The sequence below is a fragment of the Rousettus aegyptiacus genome, unplaced genomic scaffold (assembly GCF_014176215.1).
Source record: "Rousettus aegyptiacus isolate mRouAeg1 unplaced genomic scaffold, mRouAeg1.p scaffold_m13_p_2, whole genome shotgun sequence".
NCBI classification, from domain to species: Eukaryota; Metazoa; Chordata; class Mammalia; order Chiroptera; family Pteropodidae; genus Rousettus; species Rousettus aegyptiacus.
The window spans coordinates 121,732,555-121,759,493 of NW_023416295.1; the positions used below are offsets into that span (position 1 = coordinate 121,732,555).

At 42.4% G+C, this 26,939-nt stretch overlaps 1 protein-coding gene, 1 long non-coding RNA gene and 1 pseudogene across 7 annotated transcripts in view; 1 reads left to right on the plus strand and 2 right to left on the minus strand.

The window, feature by feature from the left end:
* The window catches only part of PPM1H (protein phosphatase, Mg2+/Mn2+ dependent 1H), a 292,075-nt gene that overhangs the window by 178,472 nt on the left and 86,664 nt on the right, over positions 1–26,939 (plus strand). For all 4 annotated transcript variants that reach the window (XM_036237706.1, XM_016150766.2, XM_036237707.1 and 1 more), the window contains exons 8-9: positions 2,661–2,768; positions 19,706–19,857. In XM_036237706.1, coding sequence (XP_036093599.1) covers positions 2,661–2,768; positions 19,706–19,857 — 260 coding nt within the window. The remainder of the gene's footprint in view (positions 1–2,660; positions 2,769–19,705; positions 19,858–26,939) is intronic.
* LOC118613827 overlaps positions 1–26,939 on the minus strand; it is a 92,927-nt gene that overhangs the window by 14,346 nt on the left and 51,642 nt on the right. For 2 of the 3 annotated variants that reach the window (XR_004955936.1, XR_004955934.1), the window contains exon 1: positions 466–1,866. This is a non-coding gene — a long non-coding RNA (uncharacterized LOC118613827). Of the gene's footprint in view, positions 1–465; positions 1,867–26,939 lie in introns of those variants that run through there. The other variant, XR_004955935.1, reaches the window with a different exon arrangement.
* LOC118614186 lies at positions 19,173–19,288 on the minus strand (annotated as a pseudogene).

Below are 26,939 nucleotides of genomic sequence, written 5' to 3' on the forward strand. Positions count from 1 at the left end.
GCTAAGAGTTCCAAGAAGTGAAAAATGTGGTCACATTAAGAATGTTCAACTGAAATTATTTTCAGCATTTGATAGTTTTTTTGCAGGAAGAAGGGACTCAAAAAAACGGAAGGACGCATGCCTTCCTGGGCAGAACTTGAGAACTTGAGTGTGTGTGCACATATCTGGGGTGGGGAGGGAGGGGGAGAGAGGGAGAGAAGGGAGAAGGAGAAGAGAGAGAGGGGAAAAATAAAATATAAATATCTGATCCATATAGAGATCATTTTTCAAACTAACTTGCCCCTTTCCTGGAAGTAGGTACCTTCTACCACCTTACCCAGCTGGCTGGGAATCACGACAGGACAGGGCTCTCTTCCTGATAGGATTATGTGAGCTTTTGGGGGCAGTGGGTACTAATGCAAACCACTCAGCTGGTGACCTCCACCTGCAGTTCTTTGTGGGGCTGAGTTTCTTAGTGTCACTTACCTTGCTCTCCCAGTGCTGTCCAGGGAGTTCAGGACCACATCCTGTCATCTTGATGGTATATCCCTAGTACCTGTCTAGCCTGGTACCTGATACATGGCAGGCCTTCCATAAATGCATGAGTATCAAATAAGTTCTTCAGTTACATTCAGTTTCCTACATACAACAGGAAAATGGACAAATGTGTTCTTCAAAGGTTATCAGCAATAAGATTTAAAAGAGCATGGATTTTCCCAGTTAAGCAAAAAGTTGAATTTACCAGGCCATCATGCTCCTCAAGCATTTCCGTTCATTAGGGCTTGACAGTTCTGCGATATGCAGCTGGCAAGTTCTGTCATTGTAGCTGCTGACCTATTTAAAAGCCACTCTGACTCTAGTTGACGGCTGGCTTGCCCCGCACCAAAGCAACACACCACCCCTCTCTGAGGATCCATGATTTCTTGAGAAGTCTTTTGAAATGCAACACATCAGCCCTGTCTAGATCCTTTACAGGGGTTTTCTTTTTCCTCTCGGCGCACACCTACCCAGAAGTTTCAGGCTACTTTCACTGCTGTTACTTTTCATTTTATTCGTGCCAGTGCTTTTAAGGACTTGTGTCGGTGACACCTTCGTGCTCTGTAAACAAGTTCCGTCACTGGCAGAAACATCAGATTTGTTTGCATGAACACAGCCACCTGTGCTTCTTCCAGCCAGAGAAGGTGCCACTGCAGGAAGGAACACAGACGAGCTACACGGGACTTGGAACTTCACGAGCTACACGGGACTCGGAACTTCACGTTTCGAGCTGAGCACTCCTCAGTGAGAAGGGAGCCAGTCCAGCCTCCCGGCAGGGCGGAGGGTTTCTGCAGTCCGGAGCAGAGGTCCCCAGGCTCACATCACATGTCTGTGTTTTGCCCCCTTTGATTCTTGCCTTTAAAAAAAAAAAAATGTCATGGTCTCATTTCTACTTCAATGTAAACCTGCCCACCTTCTGATCTGAAACCAGCTCCAAACTCCACAGCCCTTTTTGGAAACTAAGAGAACGATGATGGTAATGTTAGATGACAATGATTCTTAGCATTTATGTTATTACCCAAGCGGTAGTGAGGATTCAAGCTCGGGTCTTTGAATCATGACACTACACCAGAAGACATTACTGATGATCTGAGCGTTAAGCCATTGGGCTTCATTCCACCTAGAATGACCTTTACTCCATCCCTCTGTGTTTACCTGTCTTGATGCTGCCCATCCTTCTGCAGAAGAAGTTAGTGCCACCTCTAAGGAACCGTCTCGGCAGAATTTTTACCTCCTCTGAATTACATAACCCATTGTTTATGTCTTCAACACGTGACCATACTTTACATTTCGTTAGGCATGTGCCTCTTCTCTCCCTTACTAAGTTCCTTTATAGTAGAGACAGACCATAGACATTTGTCCCCCATAGTATGGTGTCTGCATACAGTAGGCACTCACTAAATGTGTAAATTAAATCTGTGGCATCCTGGGAGGTCTTTAGGTTGGCCGTGTAGGCATCAGTGTAATACTCTTGCTTCCTTAAAGCATTCAGAAAACCGAATGGTGGGGGGTGGGGGGGGCGGGCGGTGGTCTCAGCCCTGAGGGTTCTGTGTGGTTATAGCAAAGTGACATATTCCTTTCCACCCAGAGGGAATTTGTGGGGATAATAGCAGTGTAGGTTATCGAGTTGCTAATCATTTCTTCAGCTATAAAATATAATATGTGAGACTTGGGAAGACAGGAGCTGCCACTGACTTCTTTACATCTTTTACTAGTGCCTTATCACAGAACTAGAAATAGCTGGTGTTTAGCAAATACTTGAAGAGTGGATATGTAGCAGATGGACAGATGGATGGATGGATGCTGCTGGATTTGACATGAACTGATTTTAGTAGCTGTAGACCTCGCACATGTATTGGGTTCAGTTTATTAGACGCCCTTCCCTTCAGTTTCTGTAAAAGAAAGTTGAAGAGAGATAGCAGTGACTTATTACACTTAAGATACTTGGTGGAAAAGCTACTCGTTAAGGACACAAGTGATCCTGGTGAGCCCTTCCTCGAAACAACTGCCCACACACGTTAGCGGCAAGGGACGCCAAGAGGAACTGGAAAACTACTGCCACCCTCCTAGCCCGCGGCAGCGACGCAGTGATGGGTATGCTTTCTGTGTGTGTGTTTCTCATGACTCTCTGCTTCTACTCCTAGGCGCGAGTAATGGCAACTATCGGAGTGACCAGGGGGCTGGGGGACCATGACCTGAAGGTGCACGACTCCAACATCTACATAAAACCGTTCCTGTCTTCGGCTCCAGAGGTACCCCATGAAGTTTTGGTTTCTGTTTTGCACAATGAAGTATGTTATTACGTTACTCCTCCCGTGGCTCCTGCCCCATATCCAGACAGTAGCCAGCCTCTGTCACGTGTAATTCTGCAGCAGCTCTCACGTCCGCTGCTTTTTCCTACGCCATTCTCACGTCTCCTGTCCGGTTTCTTACCCTCGTCGCCTCTGCCCTGATAGCTGCATCGCCCCCTAGTGGCACTCCCTGCCTCCTCAATCCTCCCCACATATTGCTATTCGCCAAGTTCTCCTGAACAACTCCTCTGACCTCGTTTGCTTAGAGAAACCTTCAACAACACCCCATGGCTTGGAGAGTAAAGCTCAGACTCCTTCTCTTGGTATTTGAGGATTGTTCTAAATGGGCCTAACTTTTTAATCTGATCTTTGTTCCCCTCCCTACATCAGCCAGAACTTATTTCCTTTACATGACCTTCAGTTTCCCATATTTACTTAAATTGTTCCTTCTACCAAGAAGGCCCTTCTCCAAACATCCAAGTTCTCTTTTTCTAGGATTTAACTCAAATGCTACTCCCATGGAGCCTCCTCTGACTTCTCCCGCCCCCGCTAGAAGTAAAGTCTCCCTCTACTCCACGACATTAGAGCAGGTAGTTGCCTCTTAGGGCGTTTTCACTTTCTGCCCTATAGCATAGTTGTTGATGTAGATACTTTCTCTCCTCTTAGACTTTAATTACCTGGAGAGCTTGTATCATTTGGTTGATGTTTGGAGAAGTTAATTGAAAAACAGGTTGTCATCTGTTTGGTTAAAAGATCATTTTTCTTACAGTACAGGAAACAGTATCAAGTTCTATTCCAGAGTATATAATTTAGAAAGGATTTTGCTTCTAAGTTATAGAAAATTCTAACGGTAGTTTTGGGATACGTCTTTCTCACGTAACAAAGAGGCCGGAATCGGGCGGCTGCTAGTGTTGGTGCCAGGGCCGACGTCTCTGTCTCTGACTTTTCTTTCGGTGGTTGCAGGGTGGAGGGGGCAGCCTACTGTCTGTCCCAGCAGATATGCTCTTGCATCTCACTTGCCAGAACCATGTCACGTGATCGCCCCTAGCTGCAAGGGAGGTGGGGAGAGAGCTCTCACTTTTTCAGTTTCTACAGCAGAGGGGAGCCAGGGAGGAGCGAGTCGGGAACCAGCAGCATTTACGTACTGTGTAATTAACTGTTAAAGCAACGCCTTGTACTGGAAATGCCCAGAATGTTTAGCCATAGCTCCATCTGCATGTTCTTTCCAAGGAGAGGTGCTGTTTTAGTGAAGGCTCTTTTTGTTGGAAGAAACAGAAACCCACTCAAGCTAACTCAGAAAAATGAAAAGTTTATTTTAATGACATTGGAAGAGATGTTTATGGTGTCCACAAAGAAGCACCCTTAAATAGCCAGGCTCTGTGGCAGGGGGGCTCTGGACTCAAGGGGGCCCTGGAAAGCCTCAGCAGTGGGAGTCTGTCACCTCCGTGAGGATGTTCTGCCATCAGCGTGGCCAGCCATGTTCTGAATGTCTCTGCTGCCAGTCAACCCAGTTCTCACTCTCCCGATTCCAGATTACCAGAGCACTCTCATTGGCCCAGTTCCCCTTTTATACTAGGCCACAAGTGACCTCCCAGCCTGTAGATTGCTCCTTTGGATTGTAGGCCCACCCCAGAGTCATCAATGGGCACAGTCAGTCACCCAGGCCCACACCTTGGCAGGGCTGTCAGAGGGGTAGCTCCTTTGGAGTCCTTTATTGCTGAGGCTGGCATCCAAAATTTGCGTAGCCACAGGAGGTTAGGAGGCCACTGAGTGGGAGCTCTCTAGTAAATATCAGGCATGGAAGACACATTTCCTGATACCACCCAGCAGTTCAGGTGAGGTCAGCTTGGTGGAAATAATTAGCATGCATCAAGAGCCTGCAATTGTCTCCCTTTTATCCCTCATAGCAATTCTCCGTGACGAGCACCATTACCTCAGAAAATGTCCAAGGTCCCCAGAAGCTGAGGATCCCTGGTCCCTCTCTTCTGGCCAACATCAGGATCCATGAATTCATGCTAAAACTATTCCTGGCCAGAGAAAAACAATAAATACTAGACTTATGGGTGTCTGTATTTTCCCCTTTTGTAGAGAGGCATTTATCAGGTATATTAAGTGGAGCCATCACCTTTCTCCTTTTCAGAAGGGACAGATTAAGTGTGATTCATGTTCCTGGGGTGGGGAGTGTCTCAGGAAGCACTAATTAACCATTTGCTTCTTTAAGCAGAGTGAAAACCTCCTCCTCACCCCCCGCCACCCCCGTACACACATATGCTTTCTATATAAAGTGAGAAGAGGTTTGCTTTGGTTTGAAGGAGAATAATCTCTGTGCAGTTGGATTATAGATCTTCCTATCGCTCTGCTGCTGTGGATCGCAAGAGGAGGTTTACAATATGGGCCTGTGTGAGAGACGCTCCGAGGGCTGATGTAGCATCCCTGTTGGTTGATCAGAAACCTCATGCCACCTATCTGGAGTGACGCTGGTTTGCAGGGAAGCATTGGTGAGGAGTAGGGAGGATTCCAAAGGAAATTGGCAACCTCCGAAAACATTTAAATGCCCTTAGAGAGGTGTAGAGTTGAATTAAGTGTAGAGTTTTTCTAATAACAGTGACAAGTCACACTTGTTAACTACTTAGTCTGTGCCAGACAACATAACTTTTTTTTTTTTACATGCACCATTTCATTTAATCCTCAGAACTACTCTGTGTGGTATGCATGATTATTATACCCATTTTACAGAATGGGAAATCAAGACCCAGAGAAGTGAAATAACTCCCCCAAGGTTGTGTAGTTATTAAGTAACAAGGTGGTACTTGTACCTGGGTCTACCTAATTCGACCAGAGTCTGTAGTGGACTGATGCTAAGTTCAAGGACATTTCTTTGGATAGTGGCCAAGGTGCCCACTGAGTACTGATTCGAGGGGTTCTGAAGAGAGCTTTGTCTTGGGACTTCAGTGGCCAGAGTTTTTCATAAAAATACTGCCAGCCTCAGACCGAAGTTGTAGAAAATGATGGTGTAGTAGAAAAAGTAATTGGGAAAGACAGTAATGGCTTTTAGTGTGTGCCAACCTAGGCCAGACAGAATTGTGCAAAATAAGATTGTGTGCCTATAATTTCACATAATGGGTATGTAGCGTAGATCCCAAGATTCCTCTGCGTGAGATTAAAATTGTCATACATTTTAAATGCTTCCAGATGGAGAGGCCTTAGCCAGAGCCAGGAAAGGAGAGGAAGGTTAGAGGGAAATGGAGGAGCATTTTGAATTGGGTACACAAGGAGTGCAGAGAAAAGCAGATGGACACAGGGGACCCCTCATTCCCAGTCCTGGGCCAGCAACTCCTTTTCTCTGGGGGGTGGTGTGAAGGTCGGGCCTTAGCGAAACAGCTGTGGCTCCTGTTGGGCGCCCAGAAAGCCAGGTAACTCGATTTAAAACATCTAATGAAGAAGAACTGTCTCCCTTCCTGTCTTCATCCACCCCACCCCCAGCCTACTCTGGCTTTCTGTGACTTCCTAAGAACGACCCTCTGCTATACTTCGTCTTTGCCAAGTGTGGATCTTTATTTCACATTTGGGTTCTAAATTTCAAACCCAGCTCAGTCTGGTAGTTTTAACGGTCGGGGGGAAAAGGTGATTTAGTTCTAAGAAAAAAGGCTCAAAAATCTTCTTGGAAATCAGCACTGTTCCCTTCATCATTGTAGCTCCTAATTCGATTTGATGAGTTAAATAAAAATAAATAAAAAACATGTGGATCAAATTTACGTAAAAAATGCACAAGGGTTTAAAAATTAGAGGAGGGTTTCTAGCCGAACACATTTTCGGTTTTGCTAAACACAAGGCGCTGGAAAAATCTCAAGTTTGCCAAACCCGAAGAGCAGCCGCCAGGTTTGCTGAGCCTCCCTCCCCTCAGATCCTCTGAGGTCTCCAGCAGGGATTTCTGGCCCAGAACTGAACTCCACAAGAGGCCCCCGCCAGCCACGGCAGGCCTATTCATCGAGGGTGGGAGGCGGTTGGCTCTCCTCTGGTCACAGCACCTTGTTTTCTCTGAGTAACAGCATGACATGCAGCCTGTACCCCCAGCAAGGGAACTGTGCCCAGCCAGGTCCTCCATCCCCTTGCTCAATGGAGCTCATCACCATTCACCTTTTCATACCATCCTAAAAGACTTCCAGGGGAGAAGAAAGGGTGTGTGAACTAAAGGCACTGGCTCCCAGCCGCTCTGCATCTCCTTTCCAGCAGTCCTCCCACCCCAGCCCAGCGCACACATCGGTGTCCTATTATTACTCGGGCCGCTTGGCTCAGGCCTGCAGCCTAAACTTCCAGATGTTCTCTGCTCCACGCCCCTTTCTGGCCTGTGACAGGCCCTCCCTACAGCTAGGATTCCTCGTAATGTCACTCTTGCTTTCTGGCCTTTACTCTAAGACCGTGCTGTTGCCTTAGCTCTCTTTGGGGCTCTCGGAAGAATGAGGTCTTTTTCTGCACGGGGGCCAGTTTGTAAAGCCACCCCCTCAACTCAGCGGTCCCCTCCTCCCGCCCCTGCCAGGCTGAACCACGAGGAGCCCAATTTCCTTTCGGCTTCATTTTTCTTCTCCTTAGTGTTCAAGATTCTTGGCAGCCGTTTTTTTTGTAACTCCAGCTCAATCGTGTAACTCATTCTTGGTTTTCTTCACCTTTTTTCTTTCATTTGAAACAGACTTTTCTAAAAGAAGGAAGACCTTAAAATCTAGTGTTTGAATTTTAACTCTAGCACCAGCATGGCCTGTGGCCTGTACAAGTTATTTCAGCCTGTCTTTCTCCTTCCTTTAGGTGGGGTGAAAATGCCTGTACTGACAAGGCGCTGGGAAAAGCAAATGAGAACATCTCTGGGCCTGGTGTGGGGCAGTAAATACAAGTCTTCCTTCCCCACAGGCTTTTAGGCTTGCTTGGCACTTAGGGGTTCTCAGGATTGACTTCCATGTTAAGAGAGAATAACTATTTTATTTGGGACTCTCCTGCTAGAGCCCATGAAAACATGGACAATATTTAAGTTCTCATGTTGACATCTTAACTTTTACAGTCTTCTGATTCTTGGTAGCTTTTCATGCCCCGAGTCAAAATCCCATTTGAGGAAAGGGCACGTTTTATCATCTCATGTCCTTTCTCCAGTCTGGCTAATTCATAAGAAACAGTATTGGTGTGTAATGACATGAGATAATGGTCGTATGGTATTAAGTGAAACAATATGACTGTATGTACAAAGAGAATGATCATAAACAAGTAAAAAAGGTATGTGCATATTTATACGCACATATATGTCTATATATAAATCTGGAAGAAAGTTTTCTAAAATGGTAACAGTAATTATCTTTGGGTGATAGAAGAGGAAAAACTTGTTTTAAAAAATTCCCTAGACCCCTCAAAAATACCTTAGGAGGCAGTGTGATATAATTGTTAGAAACGCGACAGGTAATCAGTCTTGGCTCAAAGTACTGTCTCTTCCTAGCTAGGTAACCTTGAGAAAGTTACTTTACCTAAACCTCAATGAAAGGACAATGTTGTTGTTGTACTCAAGAACCTAAGGAACAAATGACATATATAAAGTACTTGGTACATAACCTGGCATGATAAATATTAGCTCCTAGTTCTTCTTCACATTCCGTCAAAACCACAAAATTTCCCTGGCTCTTTACGTATGGATCACAGGTCCAGTAGCATTTATGAAGTCGAACATTGGGGACATATCCTCAAGGAACTAGAGTTTGGGGCCAGTTGGAAGGTGAGAATAGCCAAAGAATAATCAGAGCCAAATCCTGTGGTTCCTGCTTCCTAAAAGACTGGGGGAATTCAGAGAAGGGAGAGACAATGATATAAGCTGAAGAAAAAGAAGAACAAGATACATAGGGCAAGGAGAAGAAGGAAGCAAGAGTGAGTCCGATGTGAAGTAAAATTTGCTTTACAGGGCCATGGACTTGGGATAAGTAGCTCAAAGGGCTATTTGCTATAATAAAGCTTATTATCATACAGGGCCTTGAACTGGACCCATGGCAGTAGCTAAGGCCTTCAGGAAGGGGAGAGCATGATAAATGTGGCAGTGGGAGCCTTAGCCTGTAACAGCAGGTAGATGGGGGAGCCGAGGGGTGGGGAGATGCAGACTCGGAGGCCGCTGTAGAACTGAAACTCTGGCGTTGAGTTGCTGAGCTAGGACAGGGACTGTGAAAACTAAGAGCAGGCGTACCTGAGAGACATTTCGGAAAAACAAAACAAAACAAAACAAAAAACAATGTAACAAGAACTGATGGTGGGTTTGATTTAGAGGTAAAGCTGAGTGGAATTAAAAAATTAATAATAAACTTTGCTTTCTAGCCTATGAGAAAGGAAGAATGTTGTGCTCGTTGGGGTCTGAAGAAGAAAAATAATTTTATGCCCTTTTCCCTCTGAGTTTTTTGAACCAATTTAAAAAAAATAGACATAGGAGTCAGATGAAAATAACTTTATAGCTGGTATAAAGCTAGCTTAGAAACCACGGTTTGGATTTAAGAGTAAAATGGACTCGTTATTCTTCTCCAGCCCTCAAATTAAATTTACCCACTGAGCAGCTGTGCCCTCTCCCACCCCCTCCCCCCATCTCCCCCCCCCCACACACACACACAGGGAGGTCTTCCTAGTTTCCACCTGCTGCAGGACTGGAGCAGAGTGAGCAAGCACTGCTTACAGACAAGGGGCCAAGGAGAAATCCCCAGAGGGCTCAGTGTCCCATATCACCAATCCTATGGGAAGAGATGGGGTCGGGAGTGTTATAGACACTTAAATATAGTGCCTTTGCTCACTGCAAAACAAAACACCCCAAAACCTAGAGGCTTAATAGAACAATTTATCGTTATCTTTCATAGTTCTGTGGCTTGACTGGGCTGAGCTGGGTGGTTCCCCCTTGGAGGCTCTTGCATTGGCACAGCTGGAGGTCATTTGGGGCTGGAGTCAAGTGAAGGCTAGATAGGCAGCAAGTCCAAAATGACTTTCTCACGTGGCGAGCAATTGATGTGGCTGTCAGCTGAGAGTTCAGCTGCTGCAGCTACATATGGCCTCTCCGTTGGTTTCGGCTTCTCATGGCATGGCAGCTGGATTCTGAGAGAAAACATCCCAAGAATGGGCGCGTTAAGAGTCTCAGGCAGAAACTACAAGGCTCTTTAAGGCCTAGCCTCAGAAGCCCCAGAACATCAGCTCTGCCACATTCTAGAGGTCTAGCGGATTGCTATGGCCAGTCCACATTTGAGGAGAGGGGAAGAGCAGCGTGCTCGTATACGGAGGGAAGGGACTGATGGCAGCCACCTTGGGGACCACCTACCTGTAGAAGCTCCCTTGCTGCTGAGAGGTCTTGAGGATTAAAGCAGTGATCATCTGTCTTTCCAGTGCAAACTAACAGAAGTTGAGTTAGCTGCTTAGTTAATTATGAAAGGAAACCTAGCTTGTACTGAAGAGGAAGATTTACAAAGAAAGTAATACCAGGGCCCTTCGCTCAGACCAGCCCTTATCGAGTTCTGGTTGTTGCTCAGAAATGGAGAATGTTCTAGATGGCAAGGAGGAGCAAGGTTACAGTCAGGAATCTTTTGTAAACAATACTCAATACGAAAGGACCTCAATTTCTAAGACTCCAGTGGTTCGTTGCAATTTCTTTTCTTACTCTTAAACATTCACCTTAGTATCTAAGTGTATATTCTTAATGATTCCTATATTCTTTTTCTTAAAAAGCTCCCCAAATTGTATAAACTTCAGGCCTCACAAACCATGGTGCCCCCTGTACAAAGTGCAAATGATGAGTTCTCTCAGGTGTTTTGATAGTTTTCCTCCCTAACCCCCAGGTTTATTGACATATAATTGACATATAACACTTACGTGTAACATTAATAATATTGTCGTGTAACACCGTTAAGATGTACAGTGTGTTGATTTGATATATTTATATATTGCAAAATGATTACTACCATAGCATTAGCTAAACCGACATCACCTCACATCATTACCATTTGTTTTTTTGTGGTGAGAACATTTCAGACCTGTCTTAGCAATTTTCAAGTATATAACATGCTATTGTTAATTATAATCATCAGGCTGTGCATTAGCTCTGCAGAACTTACTCATGTTATAACTGGAAGTTTGTACCCATTAGCCAGTACCTCTTCACACTGCCTGCACCCCTTCCCTCTCCCAGCCCCTGGTAGCCACCACTCTACTCTGTTTCCTTGGGTTTGGCTTTACGGGCAGTTTTCTTAATGTTGCCAGTCTCACACATCTGCATCGTCTCATATATCCGTCATCTCAGTTGGGGTGATATCCCCTTGGGGCTATATGAGCCTCTCCCCACCACCACCACCACCACCACCAGCAGCAGCACTTTGAAAATATTCTGGGGAAAGAAAACATTTCTTTCCCCAAAAATCACATGTGAAGAGTATATAGAAGCTGCTTTGATTCTGGTACCATGTGACTTTTCATAGGAGAGATTTCATGATCTAGCCTGTCCATCTGTATCTCCAGCTCATGAGTCTTTCTGTAAAAATCACTTATATTCATCCATGTTGTTCCCATTGGATAGTGAGTTGAGATTTGCTAACCAGCTATTTGAATAAAACCAGAATTTGAAATTTACTTTGACACACACACACTCACTAGTTTGGCAACTTATAAAATTGATGTCCACACAAAGGGAGCCATTTCTCTCATTGGAGATTATTTCCCTCTGACCCCCTCCTGAAAAATAATTTCATTCGAATTTTACAGTTAAACATGCATCTTTTTTTTTTTTTGCATTGATTTATTGCATTAATGTATATAAGAATAGTTTGAGAAGTCTGTTAAAAATGCAAATTCCTGGAATCCATTTCCTGGAAAATCTAAATCACTAGGTCTAAAGTAGGTCCTAGCAATTTTCAAATTTTTAGACAATTTTGAAGCAAGTGATTCAAAGACCGCTTTTTGAATAACACTGTCATAAGTCATTCTTCACTGTGGTTCAGGAACTTCAGTTTTAAAATCCTCAAATGGATTTGTGATGCATCTGTGCTTTAGTCCTGGATGCAGGATTCATTCTTACGGTGTGTGGTGGCTCCCTGCCAGGTTGTGAGGATCCTACACACCTCCTTCTCCTCTTGAACACGGGTCTGCTGAGACCTGGGCTGCTTGCTACCAGAATAACTGCCATCAGTGGGGTTTACTGCCACACAACAGATGTCCCACAGTTTACCAGGAATGATTATGTCTCCTCTTTTAAGGCCAAGATACATAGTCAGTTGTTCTCTTGCTCATTTATGAGCTCTGAAAACTTGCCATTGTGAAGAGTCCTGTGTAATGGTTACATGCTGTGGTTATTTTCGGTCCTGATGGCCAGAAGTGGCAACTAGAAGAATACTAAGTAGCAATCATTTCATTATTTGTGTGTCAGGTGACCATATAACTTATCCTTTTGACCAGGGCATTTTTGAGAGTCCAATAGGACACTATTAATAATTGTGCTGGAAAGCAGTGCAAACCAAAACCGTCTCAGGCAAACAGGGCTGTATGGTCTCTGTGCATGCCTCACCTGCCTCCTGAATGGATTTGATACCACTCGGTCCATCTACACTGCACCCATGTACTCTCATGGGCTGGGATTTCTTCTGATCCTTTTCTCTGTAAATGGGCATTTTAGTGAATGCATACTCATTCCTCAAATGATTAATGAGCTACATTCAAGCCCATTCATTCACTAATTCACTCTGAGCCTTGGGTTCAGTGGTGGACAAGCCAGTGGAAGCCCAGAGAAAGCAGATCATGGAAGTGCCCCAGTGTGGAAGTTGAAATTTCTTTCCTGTAACTTGCCTCACTGAGTTGTAAGCTTCGGGACTCATGAGGAGAAAATGGAAGCGTATGCTATAGCAGCCAGCCAGACAGTGGGTACAACTTCAGGCTGTCTTGACATTAATATTTTATCTGGTTTAGAAACTTTCTGAGCCGTTAGATTGTATCAGCCCCCCAGAGTCAACTGTTTGTAGACTCCAAAAAAAAAAAAAGAAAAAAAAGAAAAGAAAAGAAACTCTCAAGAATATCTGTGGTATATTGCAAGTAGAAGATTATACCCACAGCCAAAACAGCCAGCTCCTTTGGGGTAGCACGAGCAACCAACATATTTGTAATACTTAAATGTCCCCTGATTCATTTGCAGTCAAATGCTTTGAGGTCATGTGGTCAGTCACATCAAGGTCTAACTCACTCTCTGATGAAAGAGTAGGAGAATGTTAAGCATCCCCAGTGGCTACGTCATCCTGCGCTTTCATTTCACAAAGGGCAACACCGAAGATGTGAGAAGCCGTGCCTCATCCCTCACCACTCCCCAGCAGAAATCCAGCACTTTAGCCAAACCAAAGCACCAAGCACACCAGCCTTCTGTGACATCCCCAGCCTTTGGCCCTTGCCGTTCCCTCTGCATGTAAGGCATGTCATGTCCAACACCTCCTCCCTGACACTCTCCACCTGACAAATCATTAGTTCATTCAGTGTTCCCAGCAGGGGACAGTAGATCAAAAATGCAAATGAGCACACAAAGTGGTTTTGCCTAACTACTACAGGGGCAGAGGTGGATCTCAAACCTGAGTCCTTTGCCACCAAATTCAGTGTGTGCTTCATGACATCGTGTAGTTTAGAGAGAGTCACAACGGCAAATTTGGCTGCAATCTTGGTGGCCTGACAGAATGCCAATATTGAAATAATCTACTTAGTTTATAGGACCACAAGGAAATATGAGAGTTTTATTTTCTTCTAGTACGAGTGCCAAATTCCGAGTTCTACAGGCTGAGCTTTCAGTTTGGCCACATGGGGCAGAAGGGACAAGACTTTGTATGCTCCTTATTTTCCACCACCTATTGGCAGCCTTTACTTTGAGAACCGCCTGGCTTTTCTGCCAAGAACACTATTCAGAATCCCAATCACTGTCATTTTAAATGAAGACTTTGGAATCGAATCCCAGCTTTATTGAGCCCACTCTTACTCACCTCCTTCCATCGACTAGCTTACTTTCAGGTGTATTGCCCTGAGATCAGTGCCATAAAAAGTTAACATGTAGTGCATTAGAATGTGTCATTTCCCTTCCATATTATCTCATCGGATCTTTAAAACAGCTTTGTGAGAGAGGTAGGCACAGCTTTTGTTTTGTTTTGTTTTGTTTTTTCAATTTTACAATGAAAAATTGACAGCTAAAGAAAATAAATGGGTTGTCTCAAATCCCAAAGCCATTTAGAAGCAGGGACCTGAAGTGAGGGCTTCTAATAACAAAGACAGGACTCTCTTGCTCCTCCAGAAAGTCAGGCCTGAGCTGTGGGAGCTCATCATCCTACATTGAGACCTTAAAAGGAAAAAAAGGTTTGGAGAATTTGCTGAGCCGATAAAGATGTAGAAGCTGTGAGGGCATCCTAGAGAAGCTGCTGAGATTTGGCAAATGAAAGAATTGATGGATTTCGAAAGTAGTTTTAAGAAGCCAGTGTCAGCTTACAGTAGCATGAGCTCTCTTAACATGCTACTGAAATTTCGTCAGTAAGAGAGCAAAGATGCGAACACATATTAGACAAACGCTGAAATGGCAGACTGCGGCTGAGCACTAAGTGGAGGTGCTGCATTAAAAAGCTGCTTGTCACAAGCTCCTGTGTAAAATAGGTGCCCAGTGATGACATTAAGGACCTCGCTAAGTGCTCTGGAGCCAAGGGCCCTGCTAGAGCAGTCAGCACTTGGTTCATTCAGGAGTGCGTTAGCAAGGCTCTTCTCTGCCCGACTCAGTCCTGCTCCCTCCTTGACACTGAGTGTGTTTTGTTAGTTAGCAGCCCCACTGAGGACAGGGGAAGAAAGGGAAAGTCTGCTGCTTCTATTAAGCATCGGTGTGTCACATTTTGGTGACTGCTTGTGGGTGTCCGAGTTAATAAGCTAAATCTGTTGGACCACCATGAGCTCAGGGGTCTTCTGAATGTATCTCGTATGTTGATTTTTTTTTCCTTCTTCTCCTGTTCATTCTGTCTCAAGAAAAAATGTCCTGAAGATCTATTATAGTTAATACTGTGAAAGATACTGCTAGGTCCACAGAAGAATGCAAAATGGGAAGCTGGTCTCCAGAGGTTGAATCTAGGAGGTGGGGGGAATAAGATGACCAACTCACTGGATGTTCATTTTGGCAGGGCAAGGGTAAGTGTCCAACAGAGAAATGCTTCCCTTGGTTATTTACTGGATGGTTACCAAGTGCTGGGCTCTCTGCTCTGTTGTGGGGACAGAAACAAATAGGACAGCTTAAAACAACTAGAAGAGCTTATTGCCTAGAACGGGGTTTTTAAGGTTCGCTTGCCTCACCACTTGCATCGGAATCACCTGATTAGTGTTTCAGTAGGCTGATACCTGGGCTCACATCTACACAATCAAAAATTTTGAAGGTGGACCCTTGAATCTGAATTTGTTTAATTAGCACCAAGCGATTATTAAACACATTTGAATTTGAGAATAACTGATTTTGTGGAAGAGATAGACAAGTGAACCCAGACTAGTATAAATAGGTAAATATTGTGGAAGGATTGTGTGTGACTGTGGGGAACCAGGGAAAAAAAGATGCTGCTCTTTGGTCTTCCTTGGGATTTCTTTGGCAGCAGAGGGTGCCAGACACACTCTCAATGTGGAGAAGTGATGGGTCCCCAAAGGAAGAATAGGAAGGCACAAGAAAAGACCTTGGCAAAACACTTCACTTGTTCAGATCTCCATTCAAATAGTGCCTTCCCAAAGAGGCTCACCATAACCACATCTTCTAAAATGACGTGTCACTCTCCTTACCCTGCCCGACTTTTCTTCAGAGCACCTAGCTAGCCACTTCTGACACTGGAATTTATTTGTGTTCTATTACATCTACTAGGTTAGAAGTTATGAGATACTTTGTCATTTTGTTGATGGCTCCAGTTCCTGGAAAAGTAGTTGGCACATAGTAAATGCTCAATAAACACATAATGACGGCTCCAGGCTGCCAAATGGATCCGTACAGGCCTCATCCCTCAGCTACTCATATTATATTGCTCTGAGAAACTGCAAGAATCTCAAGGATTCTTGTGGCCTCTCTCCCTTTCCTAGCAGATGGGAACATGGGAAGAAGCCACTAGAAGCCCTAACCATGTTCTCCAGCTCACGTTCAGACAAGCATTTGTGTAATACATGTCTCCCCTCCCAAGACCTGCAGAGATTCTCTTCCTGACATCTGAATCCTGAGGAGCCTCAGAGCCTATTAGTTTGATGTGAGTCTTCTCGGAACATTAAAGAAGCTATTTAAGGAATTGAACAGGAAACTTTGGGGAGAGGAGTGTGGTCTGATTGAGGAGGGCTGACAACAGCTTCAAGGAGGGAAGGTCAGGACTCCGGGGCCCGCCCGCCGGAACCCTTTGAAGCCCTTGCCACTGGGGAGGATGAGCATGCGGTGGGATGTCTTGCGTAGAAGTCCAATTTTTCTGAAAGCTTTTTCACAAAATGTTCTGCATCACAGGTTAATGTATAAGACATGGGTTGTAAGTGGAAAGTTGGCAAAGTCCTTTGGAAATTGGCTAAAGGGCAGGAAACAAAGGGTAGCAGTAAAAACCTAAAAGGATGTTAATTAGGGAGTACCTCAGGGAATATGGTTGAGACCAGCTTTTTATTATTTACATAAAAATTACTTGGAGAATGGTATTGAAAGGGATACCGTTTTGGCTAGTGAAACTGTATTAGAGAGCCGCGTGGGAATGAACGGTGGAATTAGGGAAGGATTCGATTTACTGATAGAATTGAAAAGGAGCATTTTCTAACATGTTTCTATTTATCAACTCACACCCATTCTGTTGGCCAGATTTCCATTTAAGAAGTGGGCAGGGCAGTTGTAGCTTAAGCAGTTCTAATCTCCACATCTTGGGGGCCGGCAGAAAGTACTTGAAGAGATATTGGCGGCCTACACAGAGGGTAGGTCCTGAAATTAAATGGTGGTTAATTTCAGACCTAGAAACCTTTCTTTCAGAAGGAGTCGGAAGGCAGATGGACAGCTACAAGCACAAGATTAGACCACCAGACATCCGTATCTTCTCAGTTATCCTCTTAACGTTTTCTATACTCTGGAGCACAAATTATCACAGAAATTTATTGTAGGAATACCCCAATAGGAAGCTAGAGTCTGTCTTAAGCAAAGTTATTGCTTACCAAAAGTAGCAACACCACAGTGAACCAGAACTTGAAGTTTGGCGCTCAGGAGTGACATTGGCTAACCTCTGAATAGCCTACCCTAGGGGTAGTCTATGTAGGCATCACAGAAGGCACTGAGCCCTTGATTTCTTTGTTACAGATCAACAGGGATCCTCTATAGCCTTGGTACTCAAAAGCGAACTTGCATGCAGCCTCAGCAGCACAGGAGAGCAGGTTAGAAATGCCTCCTCTCAAGCCCCACCCCAGAACTGAGTTAGAACCTACATTTTGGCAGGATCCCCAGCTGAGTCCTATGCACATTAACATCTAAGACACACAGGAACTATAGGAAATAAAGCAAAGGGGATTTGTTTGCTTCTGTAGAGTGAAAATTGGACCACATGAGTTCAGTGGCCTAAGGATAGAATTCTGGCATTTGAGACTTTCTGGTCTGCTGCAAACTTAAGATTCTGCCTCTCTCTTTTCTTTAATGTGGCCTCATAAGGCACAGTGCCTTCACTAGTATGTAAGCTTATCCTTAAGTGAACACGCCTTTAGAGAAAGTGTTAAAAGTCAGTCCAGTACCGTATACCCCTGAGTGCAGTCCATGCACTGGGCTATTAGCTAATTGTTGCCATCTAGTTCACAGGCCACAGAGGTCTGGCACCTAGAGGCTGCTTTTCATTTATGCTCATTTTCCAAGGGCTCTGTGGGTAGGTGTGGGGGTGTGGGGTATTTTTTTTTTTTTTTCTGCTGCTGCTGGGCATAGACTGTTAGTCCACAGGACCAGCCCTGTAGCCTGGCCAAACCTTTCTAAAACATAAGAGGCTTGATTTTCAAAGACATGGATTTGAACAGTCTGTAAGCTTCTTAGAATTGTATTCTTTCTAGATGTGAGATGAAATAGTAATGACTGTGTGTGATGGGGCACAGGAGCAGCTGCTTATACGACTTCCTTCCTCTCTCCCCTTCCTTCCCCTGGCGTACAACTTTCACTCAGACTCGTTTTTAGAAAATAGGAATTGAAGGAGCTGGAAGATGGATGAAACTAACCTGACTTTGTCCCCAGCTCATGAGTGGTATAGGCAGGGGCCAACTTAGGAGGGAAGAGCAAAGAATCCCAAACCCTTTCTCCCCCCACCCCACCAAAACAGGAGGAACAGAGTTATGGCCTAACCCCAAAAGACTTGATTTTTTATTCTTATCAGTTTTGCCAAGATTACTCTGTTCTTTTCAAAGAGTTTAGGTAGATGTTGAAATACCCAAGTCATTCCAGGTACTAGAGATGAGGAAAGACTTAAAGTTTGCCAAGACACACTTTGGAGATTCAGACTTAGAATACATTTTTTTTTTTGCAATTTAGGCTAGCTTGAGTCTCCTCAAACCTGAGCGTAGCATCAGAGCCCCATCCTTACATGAGATGTGTCCCCTTGGGCCTCAGACAGGTAAGCCAAAGGGTAATTCAAGTAAGTGCATTGAATAAAATGTGTCTCCTTAGGCCTAGACCACTACATACAGAGAAATTACTAAGACTCCTAGACTGGCCTTATCTTCCTTCAGACTGAGAGCTCAGAAGCACGGAAATCTGCTATTAATCTTTATACTTAGAGCACCTGGCCCAGAGCAGGCCTTCAATTAATATTGGCAGAATGGATGTGCAAAGGGAGGAAGGAAGAAAGTCTTTGGCTGCCCTTCTAGCCAGCACAGTGTCTACTGTAAATCAGTGTTCCATCTTGAGAATTATATTTTCAGTTAATTTCTTCTTTGTCAAACTTTTAAGCCCACTTGTTGAGCCCCATATGTCTGTACAGCAAGTCTCCTCTGGAGGCTATCCCTGGCCAGAAAGCCTGCTACACAATCAGGTACCTCAAAACGTGTACCTGAAAATCCCTGGGCTTGCTCATGCAAAGGGAAGGGAAATCAGAAGCCATCTTATTAGAGGGAATAATGTGTTCCCAACTTCTTCTTAACCCATTTCCCATTTGCCCTGAGAATACTCGGTGGCACTTGCAGCTGTAGCGTTTATCACGAGATAACTCGCAGATTACAGTCCTAACCTTACCCCCAAGTTTGCCACGAACTATATTATTTTCGCATCGCTCTAGTATAGAGGTAGTCTTTGGACACAAATGACATCATTCAATTTACAGCATTCTGTTTTTGTTTTTTTATTTATTTTTTATTTTTTACTATTATTAATGCCTATGGCACCTGGTCTTCCTAAGTGGTCTCCTATCCAAGTACTAACCAGGCCCGACCCTGCTTAGCTTCCGAGATCAGACATCAGGCTGGTTCAGAGTGGCATGACCGTAGACCATGGACCGTGGCTCCACTGGGGTGCGAACCCAGGACCTTCTGTGTGTAAAGCAGACATGCTAACCACTGCACTATGGAACCACGTCAATAGTGTTCTGTTTTTAGTAGTGGTATTTCCATTTACAAAATAGAGTAATTCTTGATCACCGAGAATGTCAAATCCTAGAAAACATAGCATTCCTGTGCACGATGTTAACATCCTTCTCAAAGAATTATTAGCCAAAGATTCATTTGATGAATCAGATTTACACATACATTTCTGTTACATTGGCTATAGAGACAAGTTCTACTTAGAAATAACTACAAGAACAATTTTAAAATTTTATCTTCACATTGAAAACCAGCCAGATTTGCTTCAGCCTTAAAAAGCATGTTTATGTAAAATAATTAAGTAGGACTATTCCTGTTCTCTTCAGGTAAGAGTCTATGACCTCTCCAAATATGAGCATGGAGCAGATGATGTGCTGGTCCTGGCCACTGATGGACTCTGGGATGTTTTAGCAAATGAGGAAGTGGCAGAAGCAATCACTCAGTTTCTTCCTAACTGTGATCCAGATGACCCTCACAGGTTTGTGCATTTCTATGGCTGTAGCATTATTCTTGGAGCAGTGTTTCATGATGTGACTGAAATAAATAATCTTTACAATTTAGTCATTCACGGTGTATAGTAGAGCTGATATGGATGGTTTAGAAACCAGACTGCAGAAGGGACTTCATTTCTTATTACAGGTACTTTCACAGCTAATTAAAAAATCTTCCTTAAGTTGAACCTAGATATAAGCAGTAAAGAATTCGATTTGTAAGATATTTCAGTATCTTAGTTCATGTCCTCTAAAGTGGAGATAGTCTAATTTGTGATTTTCCTGAAAAGAGTGATAGTGAGTGCTCCCAACAAAAGTTTTCATCCACTGGGGAATTGTTTCTTTTAAGAAACATTGAAAAAGGAGAGAAAAATTAAAGTAAGTATTCCTTCATATCATAATGGCAATGTCAATAGTCTAGACAACCCTAAGTGACTCTTAGAAATAAACAGAAATCTCCTCTGGAGAAAGGCAGCTTTTACTTAAAACACAAGGCAACAAATTACCATGAGTAAAAGCCAGCAGAAACAACAGACAACAGAGTTGGACTTGTAAATACTGCATTATTGGACTTATCAGCCAAAAATATAAATATTTTAACATGTATCAAATGTTTTTAAAAGCGCTGAAAATATGGAGAACAAAAGACTATAAAATATCTGCATAGATTTTAAAAATAAGGAAGTGGAAGTGGAGATGAAAAATATAAAAATAGAAACTAAAAATTCAGCGAATTAAAGAGATTAGAGACAGTTGGAGAGAACACTAGTGAACTGGAAAATTGATCTGACTATTCCAGAATATGGCTCAGAGAGACAAAGAGAAGGTAAAATGTGAAATGAGATTAAGAGACCAGAAGGATAGCCTAAGATATTATAAATATAACTCTGAAAGAAGATGAGAATAAAAAGGAAAGTTCTGGAATTGTTAAATGATACTAAACTCAAGATCCAGAAATCCCAGCAAATCTCAAGCAGAAGAAATGAAAATTACAGTAGACATTTCACAATGAAACTGAAGGACTTTACACAAACAAAAAAAGATGCTAAAAGCAGCTAGAAAAACAAGAGATACATAGGAATAGCATTTACACCAACTGCTGACTTTTTAAAAACAACAATAGGAGCCAAGAACAGTAGAATTATATTTTCAGTTGGCTGAGAACTCAATTTTTAGAATTTTCATATGTAGTAAAAATATCAATAAAAAGGATGCAGTAAGACATTTTGAGGCAAAACAAAAACTGAGAAATTTTACTGCCAGCCGACCTCCTCTGAAGAAAATTCTAAAGGATGTGCTCAAGTAAGAGGAAATGATCCCAGATGGAAGATCTCAGAAGATGGGTTACTAAGATATTAGTAAGTAGGTAGGTATATTTAAACATACATGGACTATATAAAACAGTAATAGGAATATCTAATGTGTGGTATTAAAAATGACAGAATTAAAATAGCCCATGTATTACTGGGCTAGTTCTGCCTACATTATCCACATAAACGTGTAGAAAAGAATTCTTGTAACTTCAGAGTTCTAAAGAACCAAAGAAATGGAACCTTCTATTTGTGGACTATATATTCTTTTCCCGTGTGCAAGCTCTTAGTAAACAACCATCCTAATTTAAAAGTTTATGTCTATACTCCTTATTTCAATAACACCTTACTTTAAAAGTGAAAATAGCACATAAAACCTAGGATAAGTAATAGAAGGAAAAATAAAATATAACAAAATAGAGAATATACAATAAAAACAAATGACAAAACCAACATTTGGTTCTTTAAAACAGTAGTACTCAGCCTTTTTGGCACCAGGGACTGGCGCTTCTACGAGAACCTAATGCCCCATGATCTGAGGTGGAGTTGAGGCGGCGATGCTAGTTCTGGGGAGAGGCTGCAAATGCAGATGAAGAAACTTCCCTTGTTTGCCCGCCGCTCACCTCCAGCTCTGCAGCCTGGTTCCATAACAGGCCACAGAACTGGCCAGGGGGGTTGGTGACCCCTGCTTTAAAACAACTAACACATAAGGGAAGTACAAATCAAAACCACGATGGAATACCACTTCACACTCATGCCTGTGTTTCCTGTGTCCGGGTTGGTCTCCTATTATCCCCTCACACCCCATTGTAAATATGCTCCTTTTGGTCTTGCCACAATCAGCACCTTCCCAGTGAAGTCCTCTCTTACGTTCTTCTTTGGGTAGCCCTTCCTAGAAGATAACCTCCCAGGTAACCCATAGCTGCTCTCTGCAGAAAATTTTCAACAACTTTCTCTTCTAAAACAGGAATGTAGTATCACCTTATGTTAATTTCTATAGCACACCCTTTATCTTTTGACATATTATATTCATTTTTTTTTTCTTTTACAAATCAAGCTGCTAAGTACTAATAAAAGGTACATGCTTAATTTTTTTTAACCTTTTTATATAATTACCATATGATCCAACTATTCTTCTGGGTATACACCCAACAGAGGTGAAAGCAGGGACTCAAAGAAATATTTGCATACTCATGCTCATAGCATCATCATCCACAACAGCAAAAAGGTAGAAGCAACCCAAGTGTCCATAGATGAATGAATGAATAAACAAAATGTGCTATATACATGCAATAGAATATTAATCAGCTTTTAAAGGGAATAAATTTCTCACACATGCTACAAAATGGATGGACCTTGAGGACATGCTAAGTGAAATAAGCCAGTCACAGAAGGCCAATTATTTCATGATTCCATTTATATGAGGTATCCAGAGAAGTAAAATTCATAGAGACAGAAAGTGAAATAAATGGTAGTTGCCAGGGGCTGGCGGTGAGAGGATGAGGCGTTGGTTTGAATCTCTGTATGGGAAGAATCTCTGTTTGGGAAGATGAAAAGATTCTGGAGAAAGATGGAGATGATGGTCGCGCAACAACGTAAATGTACTTACTGCCACTGAACTGTACACCCGAAATGGTTAAAAATTCTAAATTTCATGTTATATATATTTTACCACATAAAAAATCTCCCCAAGAAAGAAATAGAAAAACCAACAAAGTAGATAAAATTTCCCATGAAACTACTCAAAAACAAGAGGGGTGGGTGGGTAGGTGGGGGACAAATAAACAATATTAGGAATAAAGAACAATAATAACTGAGATGCAACAGCAATTCAATATAAGAGGATATTATGAACATATACATATTCTTTAATGAGAACATTGGAAAGATATTAATTCCCCCTAAATTTATCTATAGAGTCAGTACAATTATAATCAAAATTCTAATAGAGTTTCGTAGAACTTTATAAGCTGATTCTAGATGTATGTAGGAGAACACAATGCTAAGAATGTTTGTGACATTTCCATATTGGTCTTACCCTCCTGGATATTAAGACAAAAGCAGAACAATTAAGACTGTAGAAAAAGTTAAAATTTGATGCTTCCCTCACACCATACACTAAAATCAAGTCCAGGCAAATTAAGACTTAAAAGTGAAAGGAAAACTGAATACAACTTTTAGAAAACAGCATGTAGGAAACTATAATCTCAGAATAGGGAAGGATTTCTTAAACAAGACGCAGAAAGCACAGACAATTAAAGATTAATAACTTTGACTACATTAAAATAAACAACTTTGGTTCTTCAAAAGACAACAAAAAGAGCAAAATGACAAGCCAGGAACTGGGAGAATATTTTTGCAATTTTTATAACAAAAGGGATTGATATCTATAAAATATAATGCACTATTATAGATTTAAAAAGAAAACACACACACACACCAAAAAAAAAAAAAACAATAGAAAAATGAGCAAGAACCAGTCATCACACAGAAAATTAATGGTCAATAAATATATGAAAAAAAACACTCAGCTTATATAGAAAAGTACAAATTTAAAATATGTGGAACAACTGCAGGTGGGTTTGTGAATTTATAGAAAGACCGAAGACAGGTTGGCATACCTGGTTAAGCTGAGCACACACATGTCCCATCCCCAGGAGCAATGGGTCTGAGAACTTGTTAGATATGCAAATTATCAAGCCACACCCCAGATCTACTAATAAAACTCCAGTGGTAGGACCCAGCGGCTTGTGTTTTAACAAACCATCCAGGTGAATATGATGCTACTAAAAATTGACTCATGCAAAAAGATATCCACAGAATTGCTTTCATTACAAAAATGAAGAAACATGCATGTCTGATCATAGGAGGAGTAAACAAAGAATAAAATATAACTCAAAAAAGGGAATAAACCAAATTCATGCTCATTAACGGAAGACTCAAAAACACGTGTAATAAGCAAGTCATAAGAGAGTACACGTGTTATGATTCTACTTACATGGAGTAGAAAACTAATAATATGTCATTTAGAGATATAGACATTAAAACTATAACAAAAAGCAAGAGAATCCAAAATTCAGGATAATGGATGCCTTTGGAGGAAAGGTGGCAGAGGGGGATATATGCCTGGGGAAGGACCAAGTCTTTAAGATACTTGTAATGTTCTGTTCCTTAACTAGATGACAGATGCGGGACTGTTCATGTCATTCGTACATACGTTATATACATTCACATTTGTATGTAAACTGTGAAAGGCAGTGTAGTCTAGTGGTTAATAGCATGAAAGCTGTAGTCAGACTGCCTGAGCTTAAATCCTGGTTCTGCTCCTTCAATACTTTTGACCTTAGGGAAGTATTAATTCAGTGCCTGAGCTTCTTCAATGTAAAGTAGGGGTTGTAGCAGTACTGCCCTCATACACTTAGGTACATAAAAAGAAGCGTCTGCTATATAGTAAGCACTAATGGGTATTTGTTGTTATTCTGTTTTTTGCTATTTTGTGTATGTTTCATATACTTCACAACAACAAAAAATTCCTTGAGGAAAAAAAGTGAAAAATGAAGCTAGACTCTTCCTCGAATGGTTCATTTTAATTTTACTCAGGTGCAAAGGAATTGATGGCACTGTAATTAAAGAGTCTTCTCTTGAAATTTGAATGTATTTCTCTCCCGTTGAGTTTTTAGTTTTAATCTGTTTTATATCCTGCTTGTTAACAACATTCTTATGTTGATTTTTCTTTACTGTGATTATTTTTATAAAGCTTTGCAAAGCCAGCTGGCAGGTATGAGTGAAAAGGCACCCCACACTTTTTTTTTTTAAATCTCTCCAAGTTGGCCTGGTCTTGCTCACCAGCCTCTCTCTCTCCATGGCAACAAATCTGCCCTCCAGGGAGTGGTAACCTCTGGGCAGTGTTATCACTGTGCTGGGGAATGCCAGGTCAGGGGTCCTGAGGACTGTTACCTGCTGTGACAGGGAATACAGCGCTCTGCATGGCACAAACAGGGCAGGAAGGAAGAAGATTTTCAGTCTGTCTTTCAGGGAAGATGGCAAACCACAGCCCGTGGATGAGCCCTGTATCAGACAGATGAAAGAGTTGAAAAGAAAAGCTACAAGATGAGAAGTTTGACTGGTAACACGTAGAATATCAGGCCGGAGGTCAGAAAAATTCTGGTTGTTTTTTGAGATACTAAGATGGTCAGAACTTAGTGGCAGAGGTATTCTTCTTTGCCAAATAACTCCCATTCAGATTCATTCATTTGGGGAATGTTAAGGAACTATTTTATGAGCCAAGGCCTGCCAGACACTGGGGAAGAATCTGAAGAAAACAGACCTGGTACCTGCCCTCTTGGAGTTTAAAGTCTAGAGAGGGTTACAGAAGCATTGGAAGTTACAGTGTGGGTGATTAAAGCGAGGAGTCTAACCTTCAGCAAAGGATGTCCAAATGTCAACTTGTACAATAAGTATAAGCCAGGCAATTGGTGTTGGCGGGGAAGGGGTGGGGAAATTGGGGAGGGAGAACGTGGCACAGTCAGTGTGGCTGATTGGGCTTAGCTTGCGTGACAGTGAGTGAGGTGTGAGAGGTAAATGGGCCAGATCGTGTCAGTCCTTACGAACTCACAAAATTAATGAATATGAAAATTAGTTGTAGGAAAGGATGTCTATGATAATGATATAGAATTTATATAATTTGTTCATTCCGATCCTGAATCAGAAAACATTCTCTACAATCTGATGGCAAAAACATGAGATGTGTTCCTTAGTAATTTAAGCCGTATTGGAAACTTGGAGAAACAATTTCAAATGCATGACTTCGGAATTATATAAAATGATGTTCTCTTTCATGTGTGATGTATTTGCACATATCTGTGTGTAATTTGGAAGGAGAGCACCACACTCCTGCCCTGGCTTAGTGTATCTCCTGGGGAGGCCCATGTCCCAAAAGCCGTGGCAGGGGGGTTGCCTGAAGTTGCCCTTCCAATGGAGAGCAGATCTGATCTTGGCATGCAAAACAGAAATGTGAGTGAAAGTCATTTATCCTACTAAAGTTTAGCCTAAATTCTAATTTCTTTGATGAAGAAAGACCCACTGTAATTCCAGAGTCTCTATGAGTCCTTCCTTGGCCAGAAGGATTTGTTTCTCCCCAGTTAACACAGGACCACAGGTTTGTTTATTTAATCATGGGAGTGGGGGTTCCTGGGTCCAAGCCTGAGGAGGTTGTCCAAATGAGGTCAGCCTATTATTTGACAGAAAATGAGAAAGATATACTCTCCAGTGTGGGCGGCCTGAGAGAGAGGAAAGACCACAAAGCAAGTGAGAAGAACAGCAAAATGTTTCATCATTTGTTTGACTGAGTTTTACCATGTTTGCCCAGTTTTGTCTAGAAATTTAGGGAAGAAAGGGGCTGAGCCTTAGCCCTGTGATAGGCAGGACTTTTGGATTTTGCAGTTTGATTATTTGGCTTTTGTGTTATGTGTAGGTTTTTTTCTTTTTTCCTCTTAGTGACAGCCATTCTCAACTGTTAGCATCTTCTTCCTCTGAAGACATCTTTCCCAGTAAGAAATTTAAAATAGCATCACCCCCTCCAGAGTATGTTATGAGAAAAGAGATGATTAGCATAAAGATGTTTGCGAAGTTTTGACCCTCACACCATCCTCTGAGGCAGAAATGGGTAAAAATTAGCTGTATGATCTTCCTGACCCCAGTGTATTTTAAGTCCTTTTGCTGTTCTGAACTGTCTTGACAAAGGAACTAGAAAATTAAAA